We start from the raw sequence: 27,182 nt of genomic DNA, 5'->3' as shown, positions 1-27,182 counted from the left end.
GCACCTTCTTATTTTAGTACAGAATCCTAATCTCATTCTCCAGATTTCCTGAGCAAAATACAATCTTTTTAGAAACCTCTGAAATTAGATAATGATAGTTACCCTCATCCAACTCCTGCCTTACTCATAGGATTTAATTAATTTTTTTTTCCTTTTGGGTCACACCCAGCAATGCACAGGGATTACTTCTGGCTCTGCACTCAGGAATTACCCCTGGCGGTGCTCAGGGGACCATATGGGATGCTGGGAATCCAACCCGGGTCGGCCACGTGCAAGGCAAACACCCTACCTGCTGTGCTATTGCTCCAGCCCCTTCATAGGATTTAATTCAGTTCACTGTTAAAGTGTACTCTAGTACTTTTTTGGGGTCAGAGCAAAACTGAAATAAATTTCCATGTATTCACTGTCCCTCACACAAAGTTTTCCCATTATCAACCTTCCCACCTGAGTGATACATTTGTTACAAGTGATGAACTTACAAAACCACATCTTAATCACCTAAACTCCATAGTCTACTGATGGATCACTATTGGTATTATACATTCTGTATCTGGAAAAATGCAGAATGACATGTATCTATCATCATAATAAACAGGTGTTGTACTAGTCCCCTCTGTATGTCGTCTTTGCCACAACCCATAGAAATCTTTCTCTTTTCTCCACAGCTTTGCCTTTCCAAAGTGCACTATACTTGGAATAGTGGGGAGCCATTTTTGATGATCTCTTTCATTTAGTAAGATGCATTTACGCTTCCTCCAACTCTCCTTCAAGGTTCTCTGAGAGCTTTTTTCCTCCTAAACTAGGTACTATTCCACTGTCTAGATATGCCACAACTTTCTTATACATTCCCCTGCTGAAGGACATCTACTTACTTTTAAACTGTGACAAAATAAAACTTCTATAGCTGGAGGTAAGAAGGGCTAGAACACATAATTTGCATGTGGGAACCCCAGGTTCAATTCCCATAACTGCAGTTTGGGTGTGATCCCCAAACCAAAAAAATAGACACAGTATTACAAACAAAACTATATCTTTGTTCAGGTTTTTTTCTGAAACTGTGAATTTGAATCCTATGGGTAAATGCAATTGCTAATCACTTAATAAGAATTGTTTTGTTTTATATGAAATTTTCAAACCATGTTTCAAGGAAATGGGCACCATTCTGTTTTCCAACGATAACATCTGAGAGTTCTTGTTGCTTAGCATCCCAGGTATAAGCAAATTAAATAGATGAGAAGTAGTCTCTCATATTTTCAGTCTCTTTTACATGACTCCTTCATGTTTCTGACATGATAATTTTACATGTTAACCATTCACTGTCTTTCTTCCTGAAATGTAAATAATTGTAAATAAGCTATAATAAATGTCAATGTTTCCAAAAAAATCACTGCCCTGTTCTTAAGGTTGTTTGCCATTCTTTTTTGTGGGGAGGGGGGTGGTGATGGTGGTGGTGGTATTGGGGTGGTGAAGCATGTAAAATAGGAGTGTTTAAAGGTTGGTTCTATTCCTAAGTGATCAGAGATGACCTTTTTTTGGCGGAGGTCACACCCAGAGATGCTCAGGGGTTACTCCTGGTGGTGCTCAGAGGACCATATGGGATGCCGGGGATAGAACCCAGGTCGGCCTCGTGCAAGGCAAATGCCCTACCCACTGTACTATCACTCCAGTCCGACTTTTCTTTTGAAACAACCTGGACTTGGGTATGTGAATAAGCACATTTGGCTTGATCTATTCCATCAGCAGCTTCACCTGTTGCAAAACCCAAGCGTTAGTGCCTCTTCACTAGCCATCTGCACTTCCATTAATAGCAACATGGTACATAAAATGACAACTGTACCTTTACAGTACTTCTGATATATCAAAATCAATTGTTACGCAAGGAAAAATAGTACTGTTGTCCCGTTGTTCATAGATTTGCTTGAGCGGGCACCAGTAATGTCTCCATTGTAAGACTTGTTGTTCCTGTTTTTGGCATACCGAATACACCACAGGTAGCTTGCCAGGCTATGCTGTGCGGGCGGGATACTCTCGGTAGCTTGCCAGGCTCTCCGAGAGGGAGGAGGAATAGAACCTGGGTCGGCCGCATGCAAGGCAAATACCCTACCCACTGTGCTATTACTCTAGTCCACAAGGAAAAATAACTAAGAAAAACTTGCTTTAAAAATGGTATCTGGGAGCTGGAGCAATAGCACAGTGGGTAGGGCGTTTGCCTTGCACACGGCCGACCTGGGTTCAATTTCAGCATCCCATATGGTGTCCCTTGAGCCACTGCCAGGAGTAATTCCTGAGTGCAAAGCCAGGAATAACCCCTGTGCATCTCCAGGTGTGACCCAAAAAGCAAAAAAAAAAAAAAAGGGTATATGAAAGGTTGGAGGAATAGTACAGTGGGCTGAGTATTGGTAGCCAGCTTGGGTTCTATCCCCAGCATCCGATATAGTTCCACAAGCACTGCCAGGAATGATTCCTGAGTGCAGAGCCAGGAGTTTCCTCTGAGCATTACTGGGTATGGTCCCAAAACAAAACAAAAAACTAAACAAAACAAAAAAGGTATCTGACACACAATTGTATATTAAAAAAAATGCATGCACATGGAAATTACCAAATTAATCAGAATGTAGAGTTCATACTTAACTTATAAAAGAAAGCAATTAATATCGTTCTTCATTCCATGATTTTCCCAATGGTGATATTCTCACCAATCCTTTTAGAGCAAACAACCTGAACATGTAAGTTATTTTTTGTTTCCACTTAAAATAAATATAAGCTCCCACAAGCACTAGGTGTATTTACAGACATACATATACATATATACCTTGTTAGAAAAATGTTATGGCCCCATTATTGAAGGCTTAAAAACCAAGAGCACATTCAACTGTCTTTCTGAAATTATTCTATATTTTCCTATTGATATGTAAATAACTTTTACTAAATATGAGCTTTGTATGACAGAAGTTCATACTCTATTTGACTTTCATGCTGATGAATATTATTTTCTTTCTTTTCACTTCAATGCAGACTTATTTTCATGCCAAATAAAAGATCATATTTATATTTTCTTTGAAATCAGCCATGCACCACTTATATTTTCTTATCAGACAACAGTCTGAAAATGGAAGGATCAAACACTAGATCCCAGACCCCTTGGGATTCCAACCCTCTATTCCACCAAAAGTACAGAACACAGTCAAGACTGCATAATATGTAACATATGCTTTGGGAGATGGAGGTGGGCCACAGCTGGCAGTGCTCAGAGTTTACTCCTAGCTCTGTGCTCCAGGATCACTCCTAGAGATGCTTGAGACACCATATGTGGGGCTGGGTATAGAATCCAGGTACAAGGTAAGTGCCCTACCTACTACAACTGCGCCCCTATTTTTTCTTTAGTAGCAGCACCACAGGAATAATCGAAAGCACAGAAATAATAGACGATTTTTTTTTAAGTCACAGGGATTGGTGACTTTTGCTAGCCATAAGATGAATTGTAGTAAAGGTCCTTGGTCCTCTGCCCCTTTTACTAGGAGCCTCTATGACTGTTATCCACAATCACAACCTGAGCTTGACTCTGGAAAGGGGAAGGATGGGCTGAAAGAGAGAGACTGTTTTGTGCAGACTCCTGAGGGTGCAGGACTCTGTCAAACTCCTATAAGTTCTAGCTCAATTTAGTAGGTAACTAACTTAGAGAAAAAAGCAAACAATCATGAACCATAAAGAACTTCTCAATGTTAGGATGTAAGTTAAGTCCCTTTCTCAGCATCAAGTTTAGTCTTGCTCTCTGTTGAACATTATCACTATTGTCAAGTGTAGAGTCTATCAAAATGCCCAGAGAAATGAAATATTTTTTTTCAAACAATGCTCTGAACTGAATAATCTCAAGCACAAAAAATTAAGGTCAGATTCACCCTTTTACACATATCAATGAAACAATACTTTAATAGCTCCAACTACAGATCTTATATCAAAAATAAACTAAGCAATGGAATTAATTTACTATTTTTTCTAGTGCCAATAATTTTTTTTACTTTCAACTGTATTATCACTTTTGTGGGTCTTTAAAAGATAATAAAAGACTAGTACTTTAGTTAAAGGCTATGAAAGCTATGAGACAAAGACTTCCCTACATATCCTATCCCTCCCATGAACCGCCTCTCTCCCCTCTAGTTTGTAGGAAACAGAAAAGGCTTTCTTCAAAGAATCGAGCAGCTTTGGTTACAAGTGCAAAAGTCAGTCATGTGTACTAATTCTAAGTAATAATGACTAAGGTGAGCTCCCAAGGGACTTAAAAGTCACTGCCAGGCAATGCTTGGGTGAACGAAGACTGGAAATACTCATGTGACACAACCCTTCCAAACCTTTTGTATTCCCAGCTAGACAGACAAGGCTGTGAAACGCACAATGACTGTCCAAGGTGTGCAGCTAGCTACAGGGGTGGGGAATATTTGCCAAGGTCTACAAAGAGAGATGCTACTACTACTTAAAAATGCACATTGAGAATAGAAAAAAATGGAATAATTCAACCATCTACTCACAGACTAGAAAGACCTGGATTGTTTGTGACTCACCATATTGCTTACAAGAATGAACGAATGCTCTCGAGCACACACACACACACACACACACACACACACACACACACACACACACACCCCTTGTTAAGTGGGGGGTGGAGCAAAGGGGGCAAATCAGGAGACTTGAAACACCAAGACCACTGTCTACGCGCCTTTGAGATGAAGAACGGCAAACCTCATTTCACAGATATTTTAAGTAGCTATAAAGCCCAAGTGGCTCCAATTTTAAGCCTGTGTTTAGCTCAGGTTTGAAAAAGGGCTCTACCCCTTACAATCACCAGGCACCACTTCTGATGCCAATCTGTGCTTTGTGTTTGAAATGGGCGACCACATAGGAGCAAACAAGACCACCTACGGCAGACAATACATGCCACAACCCATCTCCTTGGCACCCAGACCTGTGCGCCGGCAAAATGCTTTCATAAAAAGAAAATAAATCTCAAGATTATTGCCAAAATCTTGAGTGGTATCACATAATTAATTTTACATTTTAAATACTTACAGAGATATATAATCATGTCTTTTCAGCAAGTTTAAAACCTCACTTGAAAAAAAAATTACATAAACCCACCTGACCTACTGAAATAATGCCCTGCTAGCTCAGTCCCCTGTCATCGGCCTCGATGCTGATAGTGGATTTGCCTTTTTAAAATGAAAAAACACAGCTTCTCAAATGGAAGTAAATGTGATTTTCAAATGATGAATACTTATCTGTAAGAGCAATTTCTGCAGCTCTAACACTCTTTTTTCATTATTATTATTATTGTGTGTGTGTGTTTTGTTTTGCTTTGGGGTTTTTTTTGCATTTTTGGGTCACACCCAGTGATGCACAGGGGTCACTCCTTGCTCTGCACTCAGGAATTACTCCTGGCGGTGCTCAGGGGACCATATGGGATGCTGGGAGTTGAACCTGGGTGGGCCACGTGCAAGGCAAAGGCCCTACCCACTGTGCTATTACTCCAGCCCCTGCTTTTATATTTTGGTCATTAAAGCCTCACCTTTTCCCCACCATGAATGCTCCTAAATTTAAAGAACAAGGGACTCCTACTCAGCTGTCTGATATGTGGCCACCTCTGACAGGTCAATGATCAAACAGATAGAGTCAGGGAGTAGTCAAATTCTGTCCCTCTCTTAAGAATTAGCAGGAGTGAGTTTCTTCCAACCTCTGGCTACATTCAAGGAATCACTACAAGAAAGGACAATAAACCCTTTCCAAACAAATGCTGAATATTCTCAGGGGTTTGTCCAACTTCTACACTGCTATTTTCAAGACAAGGTAAATTTGTGAACACCATTTCCTGTATAAAACAAGCTAATTACTTTTTTAGGTGAGCTCGTTTTCTTATAAGAAACACTGGTTTATGTGGAAAACAAACCCATAGTGTATTGCACTAGTGATCAAAGTCTATTTAACCAACTTTAACTTTAAATAGCACCAGTCTTTGTAGAAAAGTTTGATTTACTTAAAGTATATATATTCACATGAGCAAATGGTACAGGAGAGAAAACAAGGCACAATGCTTTGCTGAACTGAAGAATAAGAGGCAGACCATCTGTCCACACAAAGACATATTCAAAGCGCTTTTGCAATGTAGAGCATGTTCAGCCAGTATTTCTCTGCATCCTTCTCCCAGAAGCCCTGGGAAGCTTGCTTGCATCTACAAGGTAAAGCAAAGCAAAGAGCTATGGCTTGATGACTTCAAATAACAAATTTTAGTGCCTGACCCAGCAGAGGGTGCCATGAGGAAAGAATGCATAGAAATTAACTTTAGAAAAGGTTAACAAAGATTTTTCAAACGCCAAGCACTTCTGCCACAGATGACTTCTATTGCAGAAACAACCACAAGCAATGATGAATTTAACAGGCATGACTTAACAGGCAATAAGATCAGAAACATTTACCCTTCCACCTCAGGAATGGTTCGCCTGTCTAGGAAAAGCCGAGGTGCCCTAGCAGACTCTGCCCTTGCACAGGATCTGTGGTTAAACAGAAGTCTTAGTCCACAATTGTTTGCCAGAGTTGTGATATGTATGAGCATTAAGTCTTTCCAACACAGAGTTCTACACAGGTACTTACACAGCCTCCGGCAAGAATTTCTGCTGCAAGTGGAATCGAACCATCTTTGTGCATAAATTTATCCCTCACAAAATCATTCACCTTGAAGAAAAATATTTATAGAAGCTGATGAAAAATATAAAGAAAGTCATTAAACATATATAAATATCTATGTACATAATGTTTCTGTCTACCAGTGTAATCATTAACTGTATAAATTAATAGATCGAAAAAGACATTTCAGAAGTGTTCTTAATAGCCTGTATGTAGTCTTAAATGGTTTCACACTCAGACACATATTCCTAAGGTTTCAGAGAAAAAAATATTAAGCTACAGATGGATTGTAAGCTAAAAATAATTTAAGGTTCTGCAATTAGAATAATATAAAGAACACACTGACAAAAGAGACAAAATAAAGCATACGTTTCATTAACTTAAAAAGTATTTCATCTGGTCTGATTAAAAGTTGCTTCAAGTTTTCTAACAAGATTTAATCTAAAACAGCATTTATCATTGAGATAAATTTGGCTAAGATCTTTTAGCTTAATATAAATTCAGGACTAAAAAATTTTCAAGGATTCTCAAAGAACATCAATAGCGTTAATTAGTTAAGTATAATGTTCACAAAATAATGTGTACTGTAAGCCATTTTAAGGATCAATCATGTTCCTTAAGACATATACCATATAAGATTCATTTTTCCAAGAGCACATAACAAGATTGTAAAAGAAGACTTTCAGGGATGACAGCTATATAGCCTGAGCTAAGACTAGAGTTGAATTTACTGGGGCTTCATGACCTTGGTGATATTACTGTAAATTGTATCCATTCCAGAAACACCTTTTGAGTACCTGCCACCATATGGGAGCGTGGCCTTGGAAAAACATTCTGATGGAGTTGGAACTTGAACTGGGACTCATATCCAACCATGTGGCTCTGGTAAATGCTTAGAGAATACGCCCTAAGCAAGAATTCTATAAATGTTGCATGCAAATGAAGTAGTACATGCTCTGGAGTCATAAAAGTCTGATTTGAACTCCACTTTCTTCATTCATGAGCTGGGTCAACACGGATAATTCTTTATACCTCATGGGCCTCAGATTCCTTATTAATGTGGGTGGGACTTGGAAATTAAGATAACTGATAATACAAAGTAATTAATGTGGTAGATGCTGAAGAAAATTTAACTACTGCTACTGCTACTATTACAAGGATGAGAAGGTGATGGTGGCCAAAACTAAAAGTTGTATTCAAATATATTATCACATTTGGGGGATGCCCAGCATTAAATGGGGGAAATAATGGAAAACTGTGTGGTTGAGTGTCCTAAGTTCAAATAAGTTAGACCCGCCAGAGAAATACAAACCTGCTGTTTTATTTAAGAATACCTGCTAGATTCCTAAGTGTGTACAAACACTCTTAATAAAAGCATCAGCTTAAAAAACTTACTGTAAGTTTTATGGCCTTCTCTGGAGCAACTCCCAATAGTTGTGGCAGCAAACCTAAAAATCAATGAAATGTGTAAGTTTATTAAACAAATTACACTAACAAAACAAATCAGCAGCTCCAAAAATGGGGAGCACCATTTAAAAACAGAGGCAATCACTACTCAATTTTCTGCTATTATCTTTAGTGGGAATACCTGAAATGGAATGTTTGAGTACTAAGGTCAAATATCCACATCAGGCCCTAATGAAGCCCCTCTCACACTGAGTAAACCAACAGCACTAAGTATATAGGAAACCTCATTATTTTCAACAAGTTTGTTCTTTTCCCTCCTGCTTCCTAAAGACGTGGAATTACACACTTACATACACACACACACACACATACATACACACACACATGCGCGTGCGTGCGTGCCTGTGTGTGTGTGTGTGTGTGTGTAGTTCTGATGCTATTCTTGCTCCTCTACCCCCAATACCCACAGTTCATCCATTTACTCATTTAGCACCTATGATTCCATAAACACCTTAGAAACAAGGTTTTCACTCTGATTGCTCTTAATGGAAAGAGCGAAAAGCATTTCTGAAGAAGGGACAACAGAGAACAAGGAAGATGGGCAATCTCTTTCAGAATGGGAGAAAACAGAAACGGCAAAGAAAGAAGAGGAGAGAAGGAATGAGTCTACTAGGCTAAAACATGAGCAAGAGCAGGAGTTTGCCATGTCACAGGAGGCAGCCTCTGAGACGTCCAGATGGGAGGCCAGATGCTACAACCACATCACAGGCCAGGTTCCTGAGCTGGATTTATTCAAAGTTGGATGAGAATGAGAGGGTTTCAATCAGGAAGAGGAGAGGATGTACTAATTAATATTTTAAAAAGACCAACTCAGCTACTGTTTAGAAAATAAACAGCACATCGTCCTGGCACTCATACAGGGTGCAAGTGTGCACGCGCATCGGTATCTGTTTGTGCGAGAGGAGACTGTGAGAGAATAGAAAACTGGCTTGACTATGTTTGCTGACATGTTAATACAAACAACTAAATAGAGATATGGAAAGTGATAGGTTAGAGCCGAAAGTGAAGACCTGTTTTCGACATAGTAGGTTGAAAGCACATGAGGAAGAGGTGGAGAGAAAAGTCACTTTTAGGAAAAGTTGTTAGAATAGTAGTAGACTTACATATCTGAACTAAAATATTCCAACGTTTATTTGTTCTTTTAAGGAAATAAATTCAAAAGCATATGCTTCTTGTCTTTTGGATCATAATATTTTTTCCCTATGCCACACGGCTGTCTTTGAGAAAGGCTTCCTAGGGTTATCCCTCACCAATTTTCAGATTCACCTGTACTAGAAGGTCTGTTTGCAACTTCTTCTGGTAAGACGGGGCTGCTCAAACAGTCCACCTGAAGAAGACACCACTGTAACTGATGAAGTTGTGTGTACCAGCCTTTAGATATGTGTTACTGAGAAGCACACTGTGTCAAGTACAATGATAAATACAGTAGAAAAACTGATGCATCTGGGATTAGCTCTGGGCCTCTTTTTGACCTTAGGGCAATTTGCTTGGGTTGTCTGAGGACCAGTGTATATACTGGATTTATCCCATCAGTTCACCAAGAACCCACCATGCCCTAATGCCAACATGGCAATGATAATTGTTATTTAGCATTTTAGTTGCAATTTAGCATTTTCATGTTATGCTGATATTTTCAACAACAGAAATTCTGCATTCACAGAAGTGTAAAAAAGGGAAAACTAAATAGATAAAGAGAGTTGCATTTTCTTAAACAAATGAGAGAAAATTCATTTCACTGTGGAATTACATGATTATGCGGTTACAAATGGAAATCTTTCTTTAAGAGCATATAGCAAAGTGTTTATTATGTGTTAGGCACCATTTTATGTGTTTTACAACTCACTTAATTTGTTCAAAATTAATTAGCTGATAAATAGTGATACTGGAATTCAAGCCTAAGGCCTGTTACTCCAGTCATGCTTTTAAGAGCCAGACAGATAGCTCAAGGGTATGGAAAGCAAGCTCTCCGTGTGGGCTCAGGTCCTCATGGTCAGCCCGAGCACTGCTGGGAGGAGCAGCCCCGAACAATACTGTGTATTGCTCCCAAATAAACCAGAAAATACTACTCATCCCTCAACTCTACAGTGTAGTTCATATACAAATATTTCATGTCCACTCATGTCCAGCTTCATTGGTTAACATCCATAATCTATCTGGATCTTGTAAGCATTTGAGTTTAGGAGACCTTTGCTAGGCAGTCTTATTTTCTGAGCCCACTTCCCTTCAGGGCAACAATTAATTGGACAATATAAACACAGCTAAAAGATGTGCAGTTGAAGAGGGCACACAACCTGGATCTCGTGGCCTGGTAACAGAAATAAAGCAAACCCAATAGGATCCCGCGCCTTCCCCGCTCCCAACCCCCAACTCCCCGAGTACCAGAATATTCCCAGCCAATGCAGCCAGTTGGCACAGAGATGATGCAGTGCACAGAATAAGGGTAGGTGGTCAGTTGAAATCATGTACATGCCAGTCCCACAAGTAACCAGAAGCTACGGATAATCAAGGTAAGAAGGAAATATGGAGCAAAAATAACAGAAACACCAATAGTCTAGGTGAACACAAAGTACCATAAAAGTGTACAAGTGGAAGAGTTAGCCTTGACCATCTTGCAGTCCCACAGTGGCCAAGATCCAGATGAACTTGGAGGCCCTGTGTCCATCTTTCTCATATGAACTCTTTTCAAAAGCAACCATCACAACCTTGTTAGCTTAAGTAGGGCTGTGCTCTTTGAAATCTAAATAAGCCAAAGCAACACAAGAGATAAAATTGAAACAGAACATCTTTACAAATCTTATATAGTTGACCCTTGAACAATCTAAATTCTATGGATTCACTAATATACAGAATTTCTTTCTGTCATTTCTACATGAATTTATTCAATCAAATAAGGACCATCTATATGGAGGATTGACTAAGTTATATGCAAATTTTTGCCAGCAGAAGAGTCCAAGCTACAAATTTCTGTATTGTGCAAGGGACTACTCTATTCTTAATTAGAGGATGCCAATTCACCTCCTAACCGAAATCACCTATTAGTCTTTTACCTATGCCTATGAAATCATGATACCTATAATATGAGGAGGTAGGCCGTATTATTTCCTTATAGAAGTACAACATTAAGTTCTACTTGTAAACTGCAGAGATAAGCTGTTTAAACTACACCTTACCATTTTCAATTTCCATTATACTCTCTACATTCAGGTCAAGTACCAAAATGCTTAGTTAAATATTAACATGCTAGATGTATTTTTCTCATCATTAAATTGTAGACCAAAACCATGGATGGGTTGAAAGCACTGTGATTTAAATGATGGTCTCTTGTCTCTATAACTACCCCGTGACAGTCTTTTTAAATGACTAATAAAAAACAGCCCACAGAGCCAAATGACTACAGTGGTAGATATAATCACTTCAGTCAGCCGTTTAAGCTATTCAGATTTGTCTTTCACACTATAAATTTAGCTGAATTTGATGCACTGTGAACATAAAAAAATAAGAGAAAGTCTCATATTTAAGATGAAATAGAGGAAAATAAATATTTGTTCCAAAACATTTACCACATACCACTGTGTCATCCTAGAAGGAACTAGGAAGAACAAGTCAATTCCCGGAGAAATTTGGAGAGAAAGGGAACTCCAAGTGTCACAGTGCACCCAAAAGGGGGCAGAACACCTACAAAGAGAGAGGCAAGTACCACAATCCTGCAGCAGCAAAGCACTTTAAAAATACAGTGGAGGGAAGCCATTATGAAGCCCACAGGAGAGATAAAAACATCAAAGAAAAGACACTTGAGGGCCCGAGCTATATTATAGTGGGCAGTGCACTTGCTTTGCATGAAGCTGACCTGGGTTCAGTCCCCTGCACTCCATGGAGTCTCCTGAGCATTGTCAGGCGCAATTCCTGAGTGCAGAGCCAGGAGTAATTCCTAAGCATCACTGGGTGGGGTCTCAAAACAAAATGAAAGAAGAAGAGGAGGAAATACTTGACCTGGATATTTTATGAAAAGCAGAGGTGCACAAGAGAGAAGAAATATATAGTGGAGGATAATATAAGAAAATGTGTACTCAAAGGCACCAAATTCTCAAGACCATGACTTGTGCGGGAACAAGGCAATTATCACTGTGGAGGCTATGGACAGATCACAGACCTTCTGGTAGCCTAATACATGTTATTTATTTACCATGGTTTGGAGGCCATACTCAGTAGTGTTTTGGACTTTCTCCTAGCTCTGTTCCCAAGGGACCATATGGTGGTTCTGGGGATCAAACCAGGATCAGGCATATGCAAGGCAAGAGCCTTATTCCCTGCGATCACTCTATCCCCAGTACATGTTATTTTTCTTCACTTTTACAAGTGAAAAAACTTGAGGCATACTTCAAAGAATCTGCCCAGTATACCTTAGCTGTTGGATGGCGGGCTGGGTCACCAAACAGGCAGCCTGGCTTTAGAGGCTGCTTCTCTGCCAGGTCACATTAAGGAGCTTAGGGTCAAACTTGAAGGTATACAGGGTGGCTTTTGTTTTTTTTGGCTTTTTGGGTCACACCCGGCGATGCACTGGGGTCACTCCTGGCTCATACCCTCAGGAATTACCCCTGGCAGTGCTCGGGGGACTATATGGGATGCTGGGAATTGAACCCAGGTCCACCACATGCAAGGCAAATGCCCTACCCCCACTGTGCATCAGTCCAACCCCCAGGGTAGCTTTTAAAGTCAAGTCCCCAAAGGGAAAAATGTCCAAGAGGCCAGTGAAGGTCAGAGAGCAAAGACAGAGATTCAAGGCAGGGAGAGCTTTAGGAGATTAAAGTAATAAAATTAGAGATCACAAGTTTCACTATAATAAATGAGTATCTTCAACTCAGTAAGAATATCAAGTACAAACTCATTCCTAAGACCTGGCCGGAAGCTGACACTCAAGAAGGGGGCTGGATACGTACCATTCTCATCACTATCATGGTTAAGCAGGGAATGAGGGTGGCTGTGGATTGCAGACTGCACAGCACCACAGATGTGGGCCTTGACACCATTAGTCTCCTGGGTAAATGCCCTTTGGGAGGGGTCATGGTCTGTGGGGCTATGAAAAGTCAAACAGATGGGAACTCTGATCGCCTTCCGGTTACATTGATCTTCAAGGGAGGATGGTAACATGGCTCAATAATGTCGAAAACAGCCACTCCAGTTAAGGCACTTCAACATGATCACGTTGAAGTTTAAAGTACATTTATGTCTTACATCTGGGTAACTCAGCAGAAAAATTAGGCTTCTAATATAAGATGTTTCTGTTGGATTCTGGAAATTCATTTTAACCATTAAAAACAGAATGGATGTGTGTGTTGCTTCTAACTTGTCAAAACAGCAGTCTGTTTTCCAACTGCCTCAAATGAAATTTATTAGTGTGGTTAGTTTTCTAATCTTCTCTTTTTAGTTCAGCTCCATCAGCACATATGGCAATGCTTCCTTGGCAAACTTTCCCAGAAGGCTGCTAATGTGAGAAAAGATTTACAAGGCACAATATTAATGTAGTATTTTGTCTTCAAATTTCATGGGATTGAGATATAAATCACACTATCCCCTCCGACTTCAGTCCCATGTGCAACTCAATGAGATCAGAGGTAGAGGTGTAGGGAAGAATGAAGTTTTCATCAAGGACTCCAGCTTAAGCTTCCTTTAGTACCCCAGAAGGAGGCTGTGGGGGCAGAATGCTGATTTTTACTTAACAAAGCTTTGAAAGATAATTCTAAGATCTGAGTTAAAAGAAACCATAGAGGCCAAAGCAACTGTACAGTGGGTAAGATGCTTGTCTTGCATGACCTGGGTTCAATTCTCAGCACCTCATATTGTCCCTCAAGCTTGCCAGAAGTAATTCCTTAAGCTCCACTGAGTGTCCTCCCACCCTCCCCCTCAAAAAAAAAATAAATAAACTACAAAGAAACTCAAACAATGCTGTCCTAATTAAACTTACTTATTTCTAATCATATGGCAGACAAAAAGAAATGGCTTGGAGCATGGAGTCTGGATGGAGAAAGACTGGGTTGGATTCCTGGGTTGTCACCTTTTTCATGTTAAGTGATAATAGAGACTACCTTTTGGATTCTAGATTGCTCATCCATAGAGGAGGCAGTAGGTTGTTCACTATTAACTATGACTCAAATGCTTTATAACAATATCACATGAGTAAATAAAGACAAGGATACTGTTCACAGCTCTGTTATGCATTAAAAATTTGATAAGGGGCTAGAGAGATAGTACAGCGAGTAGAGCATTTGTCTTGCATGGAGCTGACTTGGGTTTGATCCCCAGTATCCCATATTGTTCCCCGAGCAGCACCAGGAGTAATTTCTGAGTGCAGAGTCAGGAGTAATTCCTGAGCATCACAGGGTATGATGCTCTGCACTCCCTTACCCCCCAACAGAAAAGGTAATGACTTTTTTTATTTTCTTATAAATAAAAATGCTCAGGGATCATTCCTAGTGGACTCAGGAACATGTAGGATGCTGTGGCCTAAACATGAGTCAGCCACATGCAAGGGAAGTACCTCATCCACTTAAAGGTTATGCTTTTTTTGGGTACCTGTATGTTCAAGGTATATCCTCAATTCTCTTCTGGCTTAGAAGACAATATCCAACCTGAATAAACTTCACAGTACAGAATTAAATGAGGACAATGATGGGGTTGGAGTAATAGCACAGTGGGTTGGGCATTTGCCTTGCACGCGGCAGACCCAGGTTGGATTCCCAGCATCCCATATGGTCCCCTGAGCACTGCCAGGAGTAATTCCTGAGTGCAGAGATAGGAGTAATAATCCCTGTGCATCACCAGGCATGATTCCAAAAACAAAAAACAAACAAAAAACAAAAAAAAGAGGAAAATGATTATCATCCTTATTGCATTATGTTCCTTCTTTGAAGAGCTGTATCCCCCAAATGAAGGTCCATCCTGTTTGATGATGACTAGTGGCTCCGTTTACTTTTGGCAAAGCTAAGAACTAGCACATATAGAATAACACATCTGTAGCTATGTTTCAAAACCAAAGTGTTTTAGTTGGGAGTTTAAATGATTCTCAGCCTCTGATGTTTACAATGTATAATTTACAGTGACAAGTATCAGGTGATCATGAGCCTGGAGTCTGGGGCCAGGGTGCTGCCTCTGAGTCCTGATGCTACTTATTAGATATGTCATTATGGGCAAGTTACACAAGCTCTTTGCACTTTGCTTTCCTATGTGTGAAACAAGGACAAACATGGTTCTACCTTCGTGGAACTGAGAAATGACTTAGTACACAAAGAGGCTAAGCATACAAAAAAAAAAAAAACCTGTAAAATTAGTGTGTGGCTGCTTATTTTGATTTTCATCAACATCCTCATCCCCCATAGAATCTTGACTCTGGAAAACCCTAAGTGGCTGCACAGTCCCAAGAGATGATGATGCAGTACTATTAAGAGCTGAACCCAGATCGACCCTATTCTGAGAGGGGTCCACAGCCCCCGTGCTGAGCTTTCCCTGTTTGCTCCAGTGAACGGATTACTCCAATTTCTTTCTTTGCTCTAAAAATCCATTCTCCTCGCTCACACTTCTTTGCCAGTCAGGAAAAATATGAGTGGAAACACCAGCTCCCTGTATTGACTGGTCTTTTCAGCAAAGAACGAGAAGTGGCAATGCCGTGGACATCACCCAGAGTCTCCCCAGGCCTCTAGGTCCTGAATATTACTCTGTAAAATGCTGAAGGCACTATCAGAGTCAAGCTGCAAGTTGTGACATGAAGAAGTGAGTTAGGGAGAATGATGGTCACAAGGCTCAGGAAAATCAACTGGTCAGGACGCAGGTTGATGGTCCACAGGCAAAGAACATGGCAGGTGGCTGAAGGATCAAGCTGGATAAGATGAGCAGGGCATAGATGCTGAGGTCCATAACAAGGATGAACTTTAATAGACAAAGCAGAATCTTTGTCTCAGGTTAGACAAGCCCATTCAAGTAGTTGCCAGCCCTGAGAAGCTCCCTTACTTACAGGACATCAAATGCGTGGGTGCAGATGGGAAAGCCTACAGGGTAGAAACAAATTCCTTCCAGGGAACTTGGCAGAGAGATTAATATATAATGACACCCCTAACTCCTAGAGCTGAAGCCACATACAGAACTTTCCTGTGTTACCTAGTGTCAGCCCAGAGGTAAATGCTCCTGTTCAAAATTCTTACCCTCCTGACTTGGCCATCCAGGCCACTAACTAGCTACTGTGGCCCCCATTGTCCTCAGAGAGCCGACCCTGCTTTCAACATCAGATTAACCTTCATTCTAGAGTTATCAGCACTCAGCACACCCTGCCTCCCTCACAGCTTTTATTCCTGCCTTTATTTCCATGGCCTTCACTCCACACTAGTGGGAGCTTCCTTTCTTCCCTCCTTCTCCTCCTCCCATTTGTCTGTCTGCTTTAGACTCGGTGCCCCTAGGCATGAAAGTATTCCCCTCCCACTCCCACTGCCATATACACACATTACACTATCTGCTTTCATAGCTTTGTTGCATTGAAGTTTCTCCATTACAAGAAACAGAGGAGGTGGCAACATTATGGGGAGGGGGAGAAGAAATTAGGATTTAAATACTCATTTATCAGGGTTAAATGTTCTACTCAAAATGTTAAGATCCAGCAGGAGTGATTCCTGAGTGCATGAGCCAGGAGTAACCCCTGAGCATTGCTGGGTGTGAGCCAAAAAGCCAAAAAAAAAAAAAGGTGGGGGGAGAAAAATGACAGAAACTTCCTCAAAGAGGACATATAAACAGCCAGTAAATATATGAAAAAACATACCCTTAAAAAAAAATGTTAAGAGCCAGGGCCAGAGCAATAGTACAGTGGGTAGGACACTTGCCTTGCATGTGGCTGGGTTCAATCTCCGGCACTCCATATGGTTCTCTGAGTCAGCTAGGAGTGACCCCTGAGTGCCAAGCCAGGAGTAATAAGCCCTGAGAACCACCAGATATGGTCCCCAATAAAACAGAAAAATTGAAAAGCTATCTATTATTTTAGGTATGGCTTAGGATGCCTTAGTGAAGCTATCAAAACTACAATAAGTGAGAGTGCTTATGATCTAGAAAAATATTAGTTCCTTTGAGTCCTCTGAGGGCATGGGGCGTGGGGGGGGCTCTCTAGAAGTAAAAATCATTAGGGGAAAAGATTATATCCTCTCATGCTGTTTTTTTCAGGCAGCTTTCAAGTCCAGGTTAACTTTTCTCCAATCTAAAATATTTTTTTGGCAGCCAAGCTTTAAGCTATTTCTCTTGTTTCATTATCAGCAGCAGCAGTAGCTGGCTATAAATTTTTTATTGAGCCTTGGAACTAATTTGTTCACTAATCTCCTTTTCTCCAGGCTACATCTAATTTCCCCCTTTATCTTGTTTTTCCTGATTTCCTAGGCTCATCATTGTTCTCTGGCCTTCTTCAGCCTCTGACAATACTTCCACATAACCACTGTTCAACTCTGTTGCCTCCGTCTATTCACCCAAGAACCTGTGGTCAGTGCTCATCACTCTAGATTTCTGGAGACTTGATGGTTCAGCCTGCGTACTGTCCAAGTCTTTTGTTCAATTTTTAATAACTAAGTATCTGCTTTCTGATCTTTTCACAGCTTACTACTATAAATGAATATGTGTTAAGAACTGGTCACAAAAATAAGATCTAGGCAATCCATCTTGCACTCCTTAAAAGCTTGGTCAGCATGGATGGACATATATGACTCAGCAGAGTTCACTAATTCACTGTTTTTTTCCAATCTTTATGTGTAACAACAATAACAAAAGCCCCAACAGCTACAGAATATCTTCTAGATTTGATGGTATAATTTTAAAATTTATTCATATCCACAAAAAAAAAATGTGACCCTTCTATAACCAAAGACGATTATAGAACCAATGGCTATAAGAAAAGACCTAGCTTAAACCAACTACCTGAAAAACCTTCCTAGAACACACTAGAAAAACTTATCACTAACTTACTGAAATATCACCACTCTATCCTCTAGATGTCACCTTGAGAACATTCCAGGATGGAAGAGGACTACTTTTGCACCACAGACAACTGAAAACAGACACATTTGAAACTTTGCAAGTCCGGATCAATAAGCTGATTAAAAGACAAAAAAGGGGGAGAGAAATTTAACTCAGTGATGGAATATATGTCTAGCATATATGAGGTACTTGTTTGAGTTCTAGTATTAAGGAAACAAAACTAAAAAATTAAATGATGTTTCAATTTAGGATGAATTAAAAAAATTATCTGATTTTGCCTTTTAGGTTTTCTTTAATGCTTTTCCCACCAAAACCAAACAAATAAAAAAGCCTTCGTGAAAGAAGCATTTTTTTTTTATGGTTCCTTCCTCTTGAATACATCCTTCTTTCCCAGGACCTGATAACAACTTCCAGTTTCTAAAATAGCTAATCTCATTCCCTGACGTATCTGAAGGAGGCGAGTATAGCAAAGTTTGAAGGCAGAAATTAGTTATTCCTGGAACGTTAAGAGCAGTTAATTATGGATGATTACCCAATCAATTGTTTCTCTTTAATATGCCAAGTGTATAGCAGGCCAATAACTGACTCATTTGGTCATGAAGTTCATTCAAACCAAATGAGTTGTCAGGTAATTCATTAAGGATTTTAAACACCTGAGTGCATAAAATCAATCTGTAGACTGGGGAGGAAATAAAGGAAGACTTTTTGGATTACCATGGATGTTTTTTTCTTTTAAATAAAAGACTTGGTTTAGGAGTCCAATTTTCAAAGAATGTCAGGAGGAAAAAAAAGCAAAACTAAAAAACCTAAAGATTTTCTTATAAAGAATCATCTGTATTACAGAGAAGACCTGTATAAAGAGTCACACAGGATACTTCAAGAACTCTTTTTTAACAGCCAAAACTTACCCTTGTAAATATAAAAAAGTTACAAAGAGATAGAAATGTAGAGAGTAAGAACTAACCAATTCACAAAACTAAAATTACTCAAGGCTCTCTAAGAAACAGGAATCGATATCTACTGAAGACAATCACTAACAATCCTCAGAGTTGTACCATCAGTCTTTTGGACTACAGGGCAGTGATTCAAACGCATTCCCTAATTACTAATGGATCACTTCCAGAACTGAGGGCAGAATCTGGTAACTGCTAGAAATGACAAGAAATGGCAGAGTGCTGAAAGACTTCTTTAAAAATAATCTTTCAGGACCCAGGGAATGCTCAGTGGCAAAAATGCCACCATTAAAGCCTGAGGCACTGAGTTGAATCCCTAAGATCACCCACATAAGCCCAAAGAATACAGTCCCAGTGGTTCTGGCGTTTGGAACAGTGTGAGATCTTCACACATGCAAGCTGAGTGTGGGTGAGAACCACATCAAAATGGTGTGATCCTGATATGCACCACAAATGTGTGTGCAAGGGCCGGAGTGATAGTACAGTGACGGGTAAGGCATTTGCCCTGTAACTGGCTGGCCTGGCTTTGATTCCCAGCACCCTATATGGTCCCCAGAGCCCTCCAGGAATGACCCCTGAGCACAGAGCCAAGAGTTAGCCCTGAGCACTGCTGGCTGTGACCCCCAAACCAACCAACAAATAGAAAAAACAAAAGAGGCTGTGTGCAAACCCTGTCACTGCAGTGAGATGGAAGAGAGAAAAAGAGCCCTCACTCAAGTAGTTCTACAAAGAAAATGCTTCTAAATACAAAATTTGCTTTTCGTTTTTTCCCCCAAAACATAAATTTGTATTCCTGCTGTAAGAAAAAGGAGAGTGAGAGGATGAGAGAGAAATACATTAACTTTATTATAAGGACAGATGCTGCAAACACCTTCTTTCAGAACCAACTGCCAGCTTTTCTCCCAAATATACACAAATGAAACTAAGATAAATTTAAATTAGGGGCGAGACATTTCTTATGCAGCATTTCCAAATTATACTATTCAGGACATTTTAGCAATTATGTACGTCTTGATGAAGAAAAATTACATGTCAAGCAAATCCCATTAGAGAGAAAAATATGCTCAATATTTCGAATCATGTTTATAAACTAGAGCTGTACTCTGACACCTTCTCCAATATTGCTAGGTGAAGCACTATCAGTAGCAAATCTAAATTTTCAAAACTGAAATATAGTACTTTTCCTGGAATAAATTTTTTAAATAAAATTCTATTTAACAAGCAATTTATACTCAAAAAAATTACACTTGGTTATTATATATCCTCATACACATAAGTTCAAAGACTGATTCTCAGAAATATTTCAGGGAATTGGGCCTGGACTAAACAGAATAGGAATGTCACTTAGGAGGCAGGACAACAAATCATCTTATTTTACCCCAATGCCCAATCAACTCTTTGCCCTCAAGACCCAAATTGAAGAAAGAAACTAGTTTTATAGTAAACCTTTCATTTTAAAATCATCTACTAGAAAAGATAAGAAATCAAGGAGAATGCAGGTGACTTCCAGAATGAATCTCCTTTTTGTGTGTGTGGGGGGGAGGGGGGTGTGGCGTCACACCCCGAAATGCTCAGGGGCTACTCCTGGCTCTGCAGGAATTACTTTTGGTGTTGCTCAGGGGGACATATGGGAAGCTGAAGATAGAACCCAGGTAAGCTGTATGCAAGGCAAACACCCTACCTGCTGCACTATCTCTCCGGATCCCAGAATGAATCTTAATATTCACATTTTACTTATCAGTTCCCTGACAGAGAAACTCTTAGGGTTGTACCCCAAACAGTCTAGATAACTGGCAATTTGTAAACCAGGAAAAAAGTGACTCCCTGCCTCTCAGGTGTTCCGAATCAGTCTCCAGTAATACTCCTCTGAGGAGTTAAAATCAGTCACACTCATCTCATAGATTAAAACATCAAGAGGTCTATGGGGATGGATGGTCCAGATTAATTCGGCACTCAGTAACTCAGGTATGCCTTAAGTTGTTCCATCGACAGGGATTTAATTAATTAATTAAATTATTTTCCCTTTCTTTTTGTTCTTGTTTTATTCCTCAATGGAGTTTCAAAGACAAGTTGACGAAGGAAATCCAGAGTCAATAAAAAATCAGGTGTGGTCGATGATGAAAGAGAAGGGACTCAGCAGTAAAAACAAATCAGGGTTCACATGTGCACAGAGATAGTAACAGGACAAAAGGTCTTTCTCTAAACCCAAAAGCACCCTTACTCCAACACCAAGGAAGGCTTTCCTAAAAGCCCTATGTGAAGCAATGCCAAGAACCAAACATCTATCCAATGGAAACGCAAAACTCGGCCTGCAATGATAAACCGTAAGAACAGGTGAGGTGGTTACCTTTACCTGAACCAATGCAAAGCAAGAACTGTGACATTAACCTTGTTCTACTTGGGAGACATTTCATTTATGAGGCTGTTGTCACCAGAAGGGAAACGTATTTCAAACGGAGGGCGGTGACCCTATAGGGGTCATCATCAATCACCTGAGGTCAAAGAGCTCCCTTTGTACAAAGAGGCAGGGGGGTGAGGGAAAGAGGACTGGGAAGAGATCAAAAGGCCTTTGATGGGGGTTTTCTATATCTACACAATAGAACCAGCAAAATGGAACTTTTCTGGAGTTTGTAACCTCCTGGTTTCTAAGGTGAAAGATTCCAAGTGGAATGTTTGTTTGTTTTCTTGCTTTTTTTTTTATGTTGGGTGCTTAGGCTGAAGACTGGAATCAGCAGATGGCATAAGAGGCTTAGAAGCACAGGTTAAACATGGCTGCCAATTTAAGGTTTGTATCAGCAGAATACTTTATTTTACTTTCTTCTGGAATCAGAACTAGTAGGGAAGAAGAGGAAAGCTCTTACCAGCTTTGTAGGTGCCAAATGGCAAAATAATCAGCACTGTACTCTGTCTGGTTACTATATTTTAGCAGTGGCTAAGCGTCTCTTTTCTTTGCAGAAGTCAATGGGGGTGGGAATTCTTTTTATACCACAGCCAGCGAAGAAGCATTCAGGGTGTGTGTGTGGTGGTGGTAGGGGGGGGGCATCTCCTTTCTATCAATGATGACAGATTCTCTGTGACTGTTTATGTTGACTGATGAACCTTAGATGATTAAGGGAGCACCTGAGTACCAACCAAGTATTATGGACAACTGGATACAGTCAGGAGGAAGGGAAGGGATTTTGAAAGAGACTCAGAAAGAGGCTGTAATGGAGTGAGTAACTGAAATCTCAGTTACTCAGCTGATTTTTTTTTTTTCTGTAGTATATTCAAGGAGAATCATTCATTCCAAGTAGGCTCCATCTTGTCCCCAGGATGACTTACCCAATTAGCTGGTGAGTGGAATTATTGCAAGAACACAAACAATATGAGTCTTTTAAAAATTCACTGAAGATGTTTGTAAAAATAATTATTTTAAGAAATAAAACTTACTACAGAGCAATATAAATGGCTTTCAGATTATGGACTGTTTTGATTAGCCATGCCCGAGATGCCTGCAGCCTACTGCCATTAGCATGGATAATTGAGAATCTGCTGTATTTCCATTTTAACGCAGTCTCTCTAATACATTTCAGGCACCGAGATGGAAAACCAAACCTTGAACGATTACTTCACCTTACATGAATTTAATACATGGCACTAACCTCGATATAGTCCAAAGAAGCCTTCATACCGCAGCACTTTCTTAAAACAGTCAAAGCTGTTTTTATACATTAGCTCTCCCACAAAAGAACCAGTGGATCTTTGGTTCTGCATTCGAGTTTTCACAAGATCAATGGGATACACCGCAGTGGCTCCCACAGCTGCAATCAAATAAAGTCAGTATTTCAGAAGGAGTTTTGTTCAACCAGAGGAAAGGGGAAGTATAGGTAAAGTCAAAGAGAAGACAGTCAAAGAAACAATTTGGTAACATACCAATTTTAAAACTGGAACAACTTTTAATATCCTAAATAAACAATCTGACTTTCCATTCAAAAATTTCCTAATTAAAGAATGTGTACAGCTTAAAATTTAAAAAGTTAAAAAGAATAATACCACAGCCTTAGCTCACTTTTAACTGGTGTTAGACAGCTTATCTCATAGGTATGAAATAGCAATTAGGTTGTGGTAAACTAGAAAGGCTTTGTCATATAACAGTCAACATGGAAAAAATAAAAAAAATTGATAAAATATAAAGATTTGCACTTGTCATGACTAACCTCCAGCAATAGAACCCAGACCAAACCTGTAGGCCGACTCTGCAAGTTGTAGGAGAATTGGTCTGGATGAATCACCTGAGGCCTTCTTCTTCCCATACAGAGAAATTGAAAGATACGTGATAGAAAAGAGGAAAGACAAAATGGAACACATATTATTATTATTTTTTTAATTACTCACTTTGCCTTAAGTTCATGATATGACTAAAATGACAAAGACGAAAATAGGGTTATATTCTGTGAGTTCTAAGGGTTAATAGAGGATATAAAATTTAAACAAATAAAAGCTAATATATTCTCACTCACTCAATATTTTGGACCTACTCTGAAATGATCAATTCTCGTTAGTGACCAAAGAGATATAAATTTTAAATGCATTAATCTGGCATCAATCTTTGTCAATCAAATTGCTAGGTTTTCTGCTATGCTTTTTTTTGTGTGTGTGTGTGTGTGTGTGTGTGTGTGTGTGTGTGTGTGTGTGTGTGTGTGTTTTAATGGCAATATCTAGTCTGGGAGGAGTTATAGAAATCAGTGCTTCTCAAACTTTATTCTTAGCATTGAATCTAATATAAGCTGGAGGAAAACTTGGTAATATATACCCAAACCCTTAAAATGAATGCAAACTCTGACAATGCAATTATCCTTAAAAAAAAAAAAAACCCTGAAAAAAAAAAGTCAAATGTGGAAACAAGAAACGAACTAAAAGTACTTAAAAAGTGGTATATTTTGAAGGCAAAATAGTGAATAAACTAAATGCTTAATAACAGCAGATTGTTGAAAATATTGTTATTGCCTTAAAAATTAGCATGTCATCAAAAAGGCTGATTCAGAAAAGCAGTTGAGGTTAAGAAGGTTTTTTTTCATAAATATAAGATAAAACATGGGGCTGGAGCGATAGTGCAGCAAGTAGGGCGTTTGCTATACACGTGGCTAACCCGGTTTCGATCCCCAGCATCCCATATGGTCCCTCACTGCCAGGAGTGATTCCTGAATGCAGAGCCAGGAGTAACCCCATGCATTGCTGGGTGTGACCAAAAAAGCCAAAATAAATAAATAAATAAATAAATAAAACAGAAAGAATATCATATAATTCTACTTACTTTTAAAAATACTTAAAATATTTCATAATAATCTTAAACAATGCTAAAGACTATGTACAATGTTGCTTTACTGCATGTACTAATGTAAAATATAAATTAAGTTTATATGCATACAAAATACTAACATTTTGGCTATATACTGCCACAAAGAGATCAGCAATTTTTTTTAATTTTTAAAATTTTATTGAATCACCATGAGACAGTTACAAGCTTTCATGTTTGGGTTACAATCTCACAATAATCAAACACCTATTCCTCCACCAGTGCACATTCCCCACCACCAATATCCCGGATATGTCCCCCTTTCCCAACCTCCCCCTGCCTCTAGGCAGACAATATTCCCCATACTCTCTCTCTCTACTTTTGGGTATTATAGCTTGAAAGACAGACACTGAGAGGTCATCATGTTTGGTCCATTATCTACTTTCCGCATGCATCTCCCATCCCAACTGGTTCCTCTAGCCATCATTTTCTTACTGATAGATCAGCAAAATTTTTACAGTGGTTACAACTACTGGTGGTTATCTTAGAGTTATCTTTTCTTGCAATTTCTCTTCTTTATTCACCATCTTTTCTAAATTCATGCTTCAGCCTGGACAGTTATTTTATTATTGTTCTTTTGACCTATGGTCCTTACAGTGTTTTTTTAAAAATACCAGAACATTATAGAATATAATGTGAAATAATAATTTCATAAGTGAAATAATAATTTTATGTCACAGAGTTGTCACCTGCTGAATAAATACATTCAATAAACTCTGTTTTTTCAAAAGCCAGAAATTAAAATCTGTGAACAATGAAAACAATTACCGAACAGGGCTATTAACTCACTGAATTTAGTTGTTTTCTATGAAACACAATTCTAATATAATGAGATCATTTGGAATCTCCTTCGAAAGCATTGAACTGAAAACAGCTTTACATAGGAATGAGAACTTTTAAAAATCTAAAATATTCCTCCTGCACATTCCAATGTGGTTTTCCACCCAGTGCAGAAGGAAGTCAACAGCAACTTCATTTTTTGCAAACATGAGAAAGGCCCAGCTTTGCCTTTGTCAACACAGAACACAGAAAGCTTATAATGCTTCTGGCATCAAAATAATGCATGAAAATACTTGAAAAACATCGGGTGTTAAGGGAGATGCCTACAACTATCACAGCTTTTCATCTAAAACATAAAGCTCAATGAAATTCCAGATGGTTTCACAAATTTTCTAAAGTTAGAAGCATGGAATGCCTACGCAAGAAATCCCTCCGCATCATCGCCTCCACTTGGAGAAAAGTTAGTAGTGAGTCTACCAGGTGGATGACCTCCCTTGCTTAAAGCTGTCAGTGTTGTCAGACCCACTGGATTTCAGAGAGTAAAGCATATTCCAGGCAAGGCCATTGTGAATTGCTTTAAACCTCCAAGCAGCAGCCAATCATTTCCTGCTGTAAATCTCATCAGGCTATTCTAACCTTTCACGACCATATCAACAAGCACCCATCAAAAACTCTCAAAAGCTGCAGAGGGCAGAAAGGGAAAAAAAAAAAATGTGGGCAACCACTGCCAGCTGGAGAAGGAGAGGGATAAGAAAAAAGAAAAAATAAAAATACTTTTCTTTCTCTTAATCCCCAAATTTCTGTAACTGCAAGTAGCGTGGAGATGAAGAGATAATCATCTGGCAAGCAGTGTTTAAAAATCAAAGGGAGAAGGGAGAGCAATGCTGCTTTCACCTCTGCACGTGATTACACAGTTCTCTCTCCTGCACTCCGGGAAACCAGCTTCCTCTTTTAACAACAGCCAGCTGGTTTTCCAGAGGTGCCTAGTTAGGATTTACTGAGCACACACCCACTACTTTTGAGTTACACATTGCACACAAAACTCGCCGCTGCGTTTGGGTGGGAAAGGCTGAAAGAAGGGGGTCCTGGCTCGAGGCCTGCCAGTCCTAAAAATGTAGCCTGCATCAACCCATTGTGGTCAAACTGGCGTCTCAGTACAGACCTAGAGCTCCGAGCCAAAAACTGTTAAGTCTCATAGGAGTCAGAGATGGCTTTGCCTTAAAGGAGGTATTTTTCCCCCCAAAAAAAAAAAAAAAAGCTCATCTGTGAGTGGATTTTTTTGACAAACATCATGTACGCACAACATATGCTCTCAAGGTTTGTAATTCTCTAATTCTCATCTCGAGGCGGCGGAGCAAGAGTTAAATGGGGAGGCCCCGTCTTAAGTTTCTGACTCTCACAACTTCAAGAGATTGGTTTCTGTTAACCATAAAATAAAATTTAGCATTCCTCAAATTGTTTCCACATAACTTATGAATCCTTTCACAGAGAAAATAGGTCTAAAAGCTCTCAAACTATGACTCCAGACTAAACAAAATTATCTCATTTTGATATTCAGAAAAAACGGAAGGCATGGCACTTAGACAATGCACCGGCAAAGTCCCACTCGACTGAGCCAAGAAGGCTTTCACTCAGCCACATGCCACCCCACAAGGGACAGCAGCACCAAGTGGGGCTCTGTCCCCACATCACTCACTGGGAGATTTAGATGGGGGTAGGAAAGATCCTCCTATGTTTGGCGCATCAGGCTTCCGATGCAGTTAGGAAATCACTGCCGCTTCGAAAGAAACAAGCAATAGCTGATGAGTCTGTTAATCAGAACATTTCTATGCCCTTCTCCACCCCTTTTTTCAGTCTTTTAAAATGTCTGGATTTGGGGTGCAACATGGAAAAACAACATGTCAGTTATCAGTGCCCAAATCGCCACTGCAAGGGGCATAGGGTTGGGTACATGACTCAAGAAATGCTGGGAAGCA

At 39.6% G+C, this 27,182-nt stretch overlaps 1 protein-coding gene across 5 annotated transcripts in view; it reads right to left on the bottom strand.

Annotated features, from left to right (window-relative positions):
• The window catches only part of SLC25A13 (solute carrier family 25 member 13), a 201,395-nt gene that overhangs the window by 43,777 nt on the left and 130,436 nt on the right, over positions 1–27,182 (bottom strand). For 3 of the 5 annotated variants that reach the window (XM_055119718.1, XM_004602204.2, XM_055119743.1), the window contains 4 exons: positions 23,288–23,375; positions 22,733–22,891; positions 8,071–8,123; positions 6,643–6,723 (listed from right to left, as the gene is read on the bottom strand). In XM_055119718.1, the coding sequence (XP_054975693.1) occupies positions 6,643–6,723; positions 8,071–8,123; positions 22,733–22,891; positions 23,288–23,375 (381 nt within the window). The remainder of the gene's footprint in view (positions 1–6,642; positions 6,724–8,070; positions 8,124–22,732; positions 22,892–23,287; positions 23,376–27,182) is intronic. The other 2 variants (XM_055119721.1, XM_055119736.1) reach the window with 1 other exon arrangement.

This window comes from Sorex araneus, chromosome 1, assembly GCF_027595985.1.
Source record: "Sorex araneus isolate mSorAra2 chromosome 1, mSorAra2.pri, whole genome shotgun sequence".
Lineage (NCBI taxonomy): Eukaryota > Metazoa > Chordata > Mammalia > Eulipotyphla > Soricidae > Sorex > Sorex araneus.
This window is presented reverse-complemented; position numbering and strand designations above follow the sequence as displayed.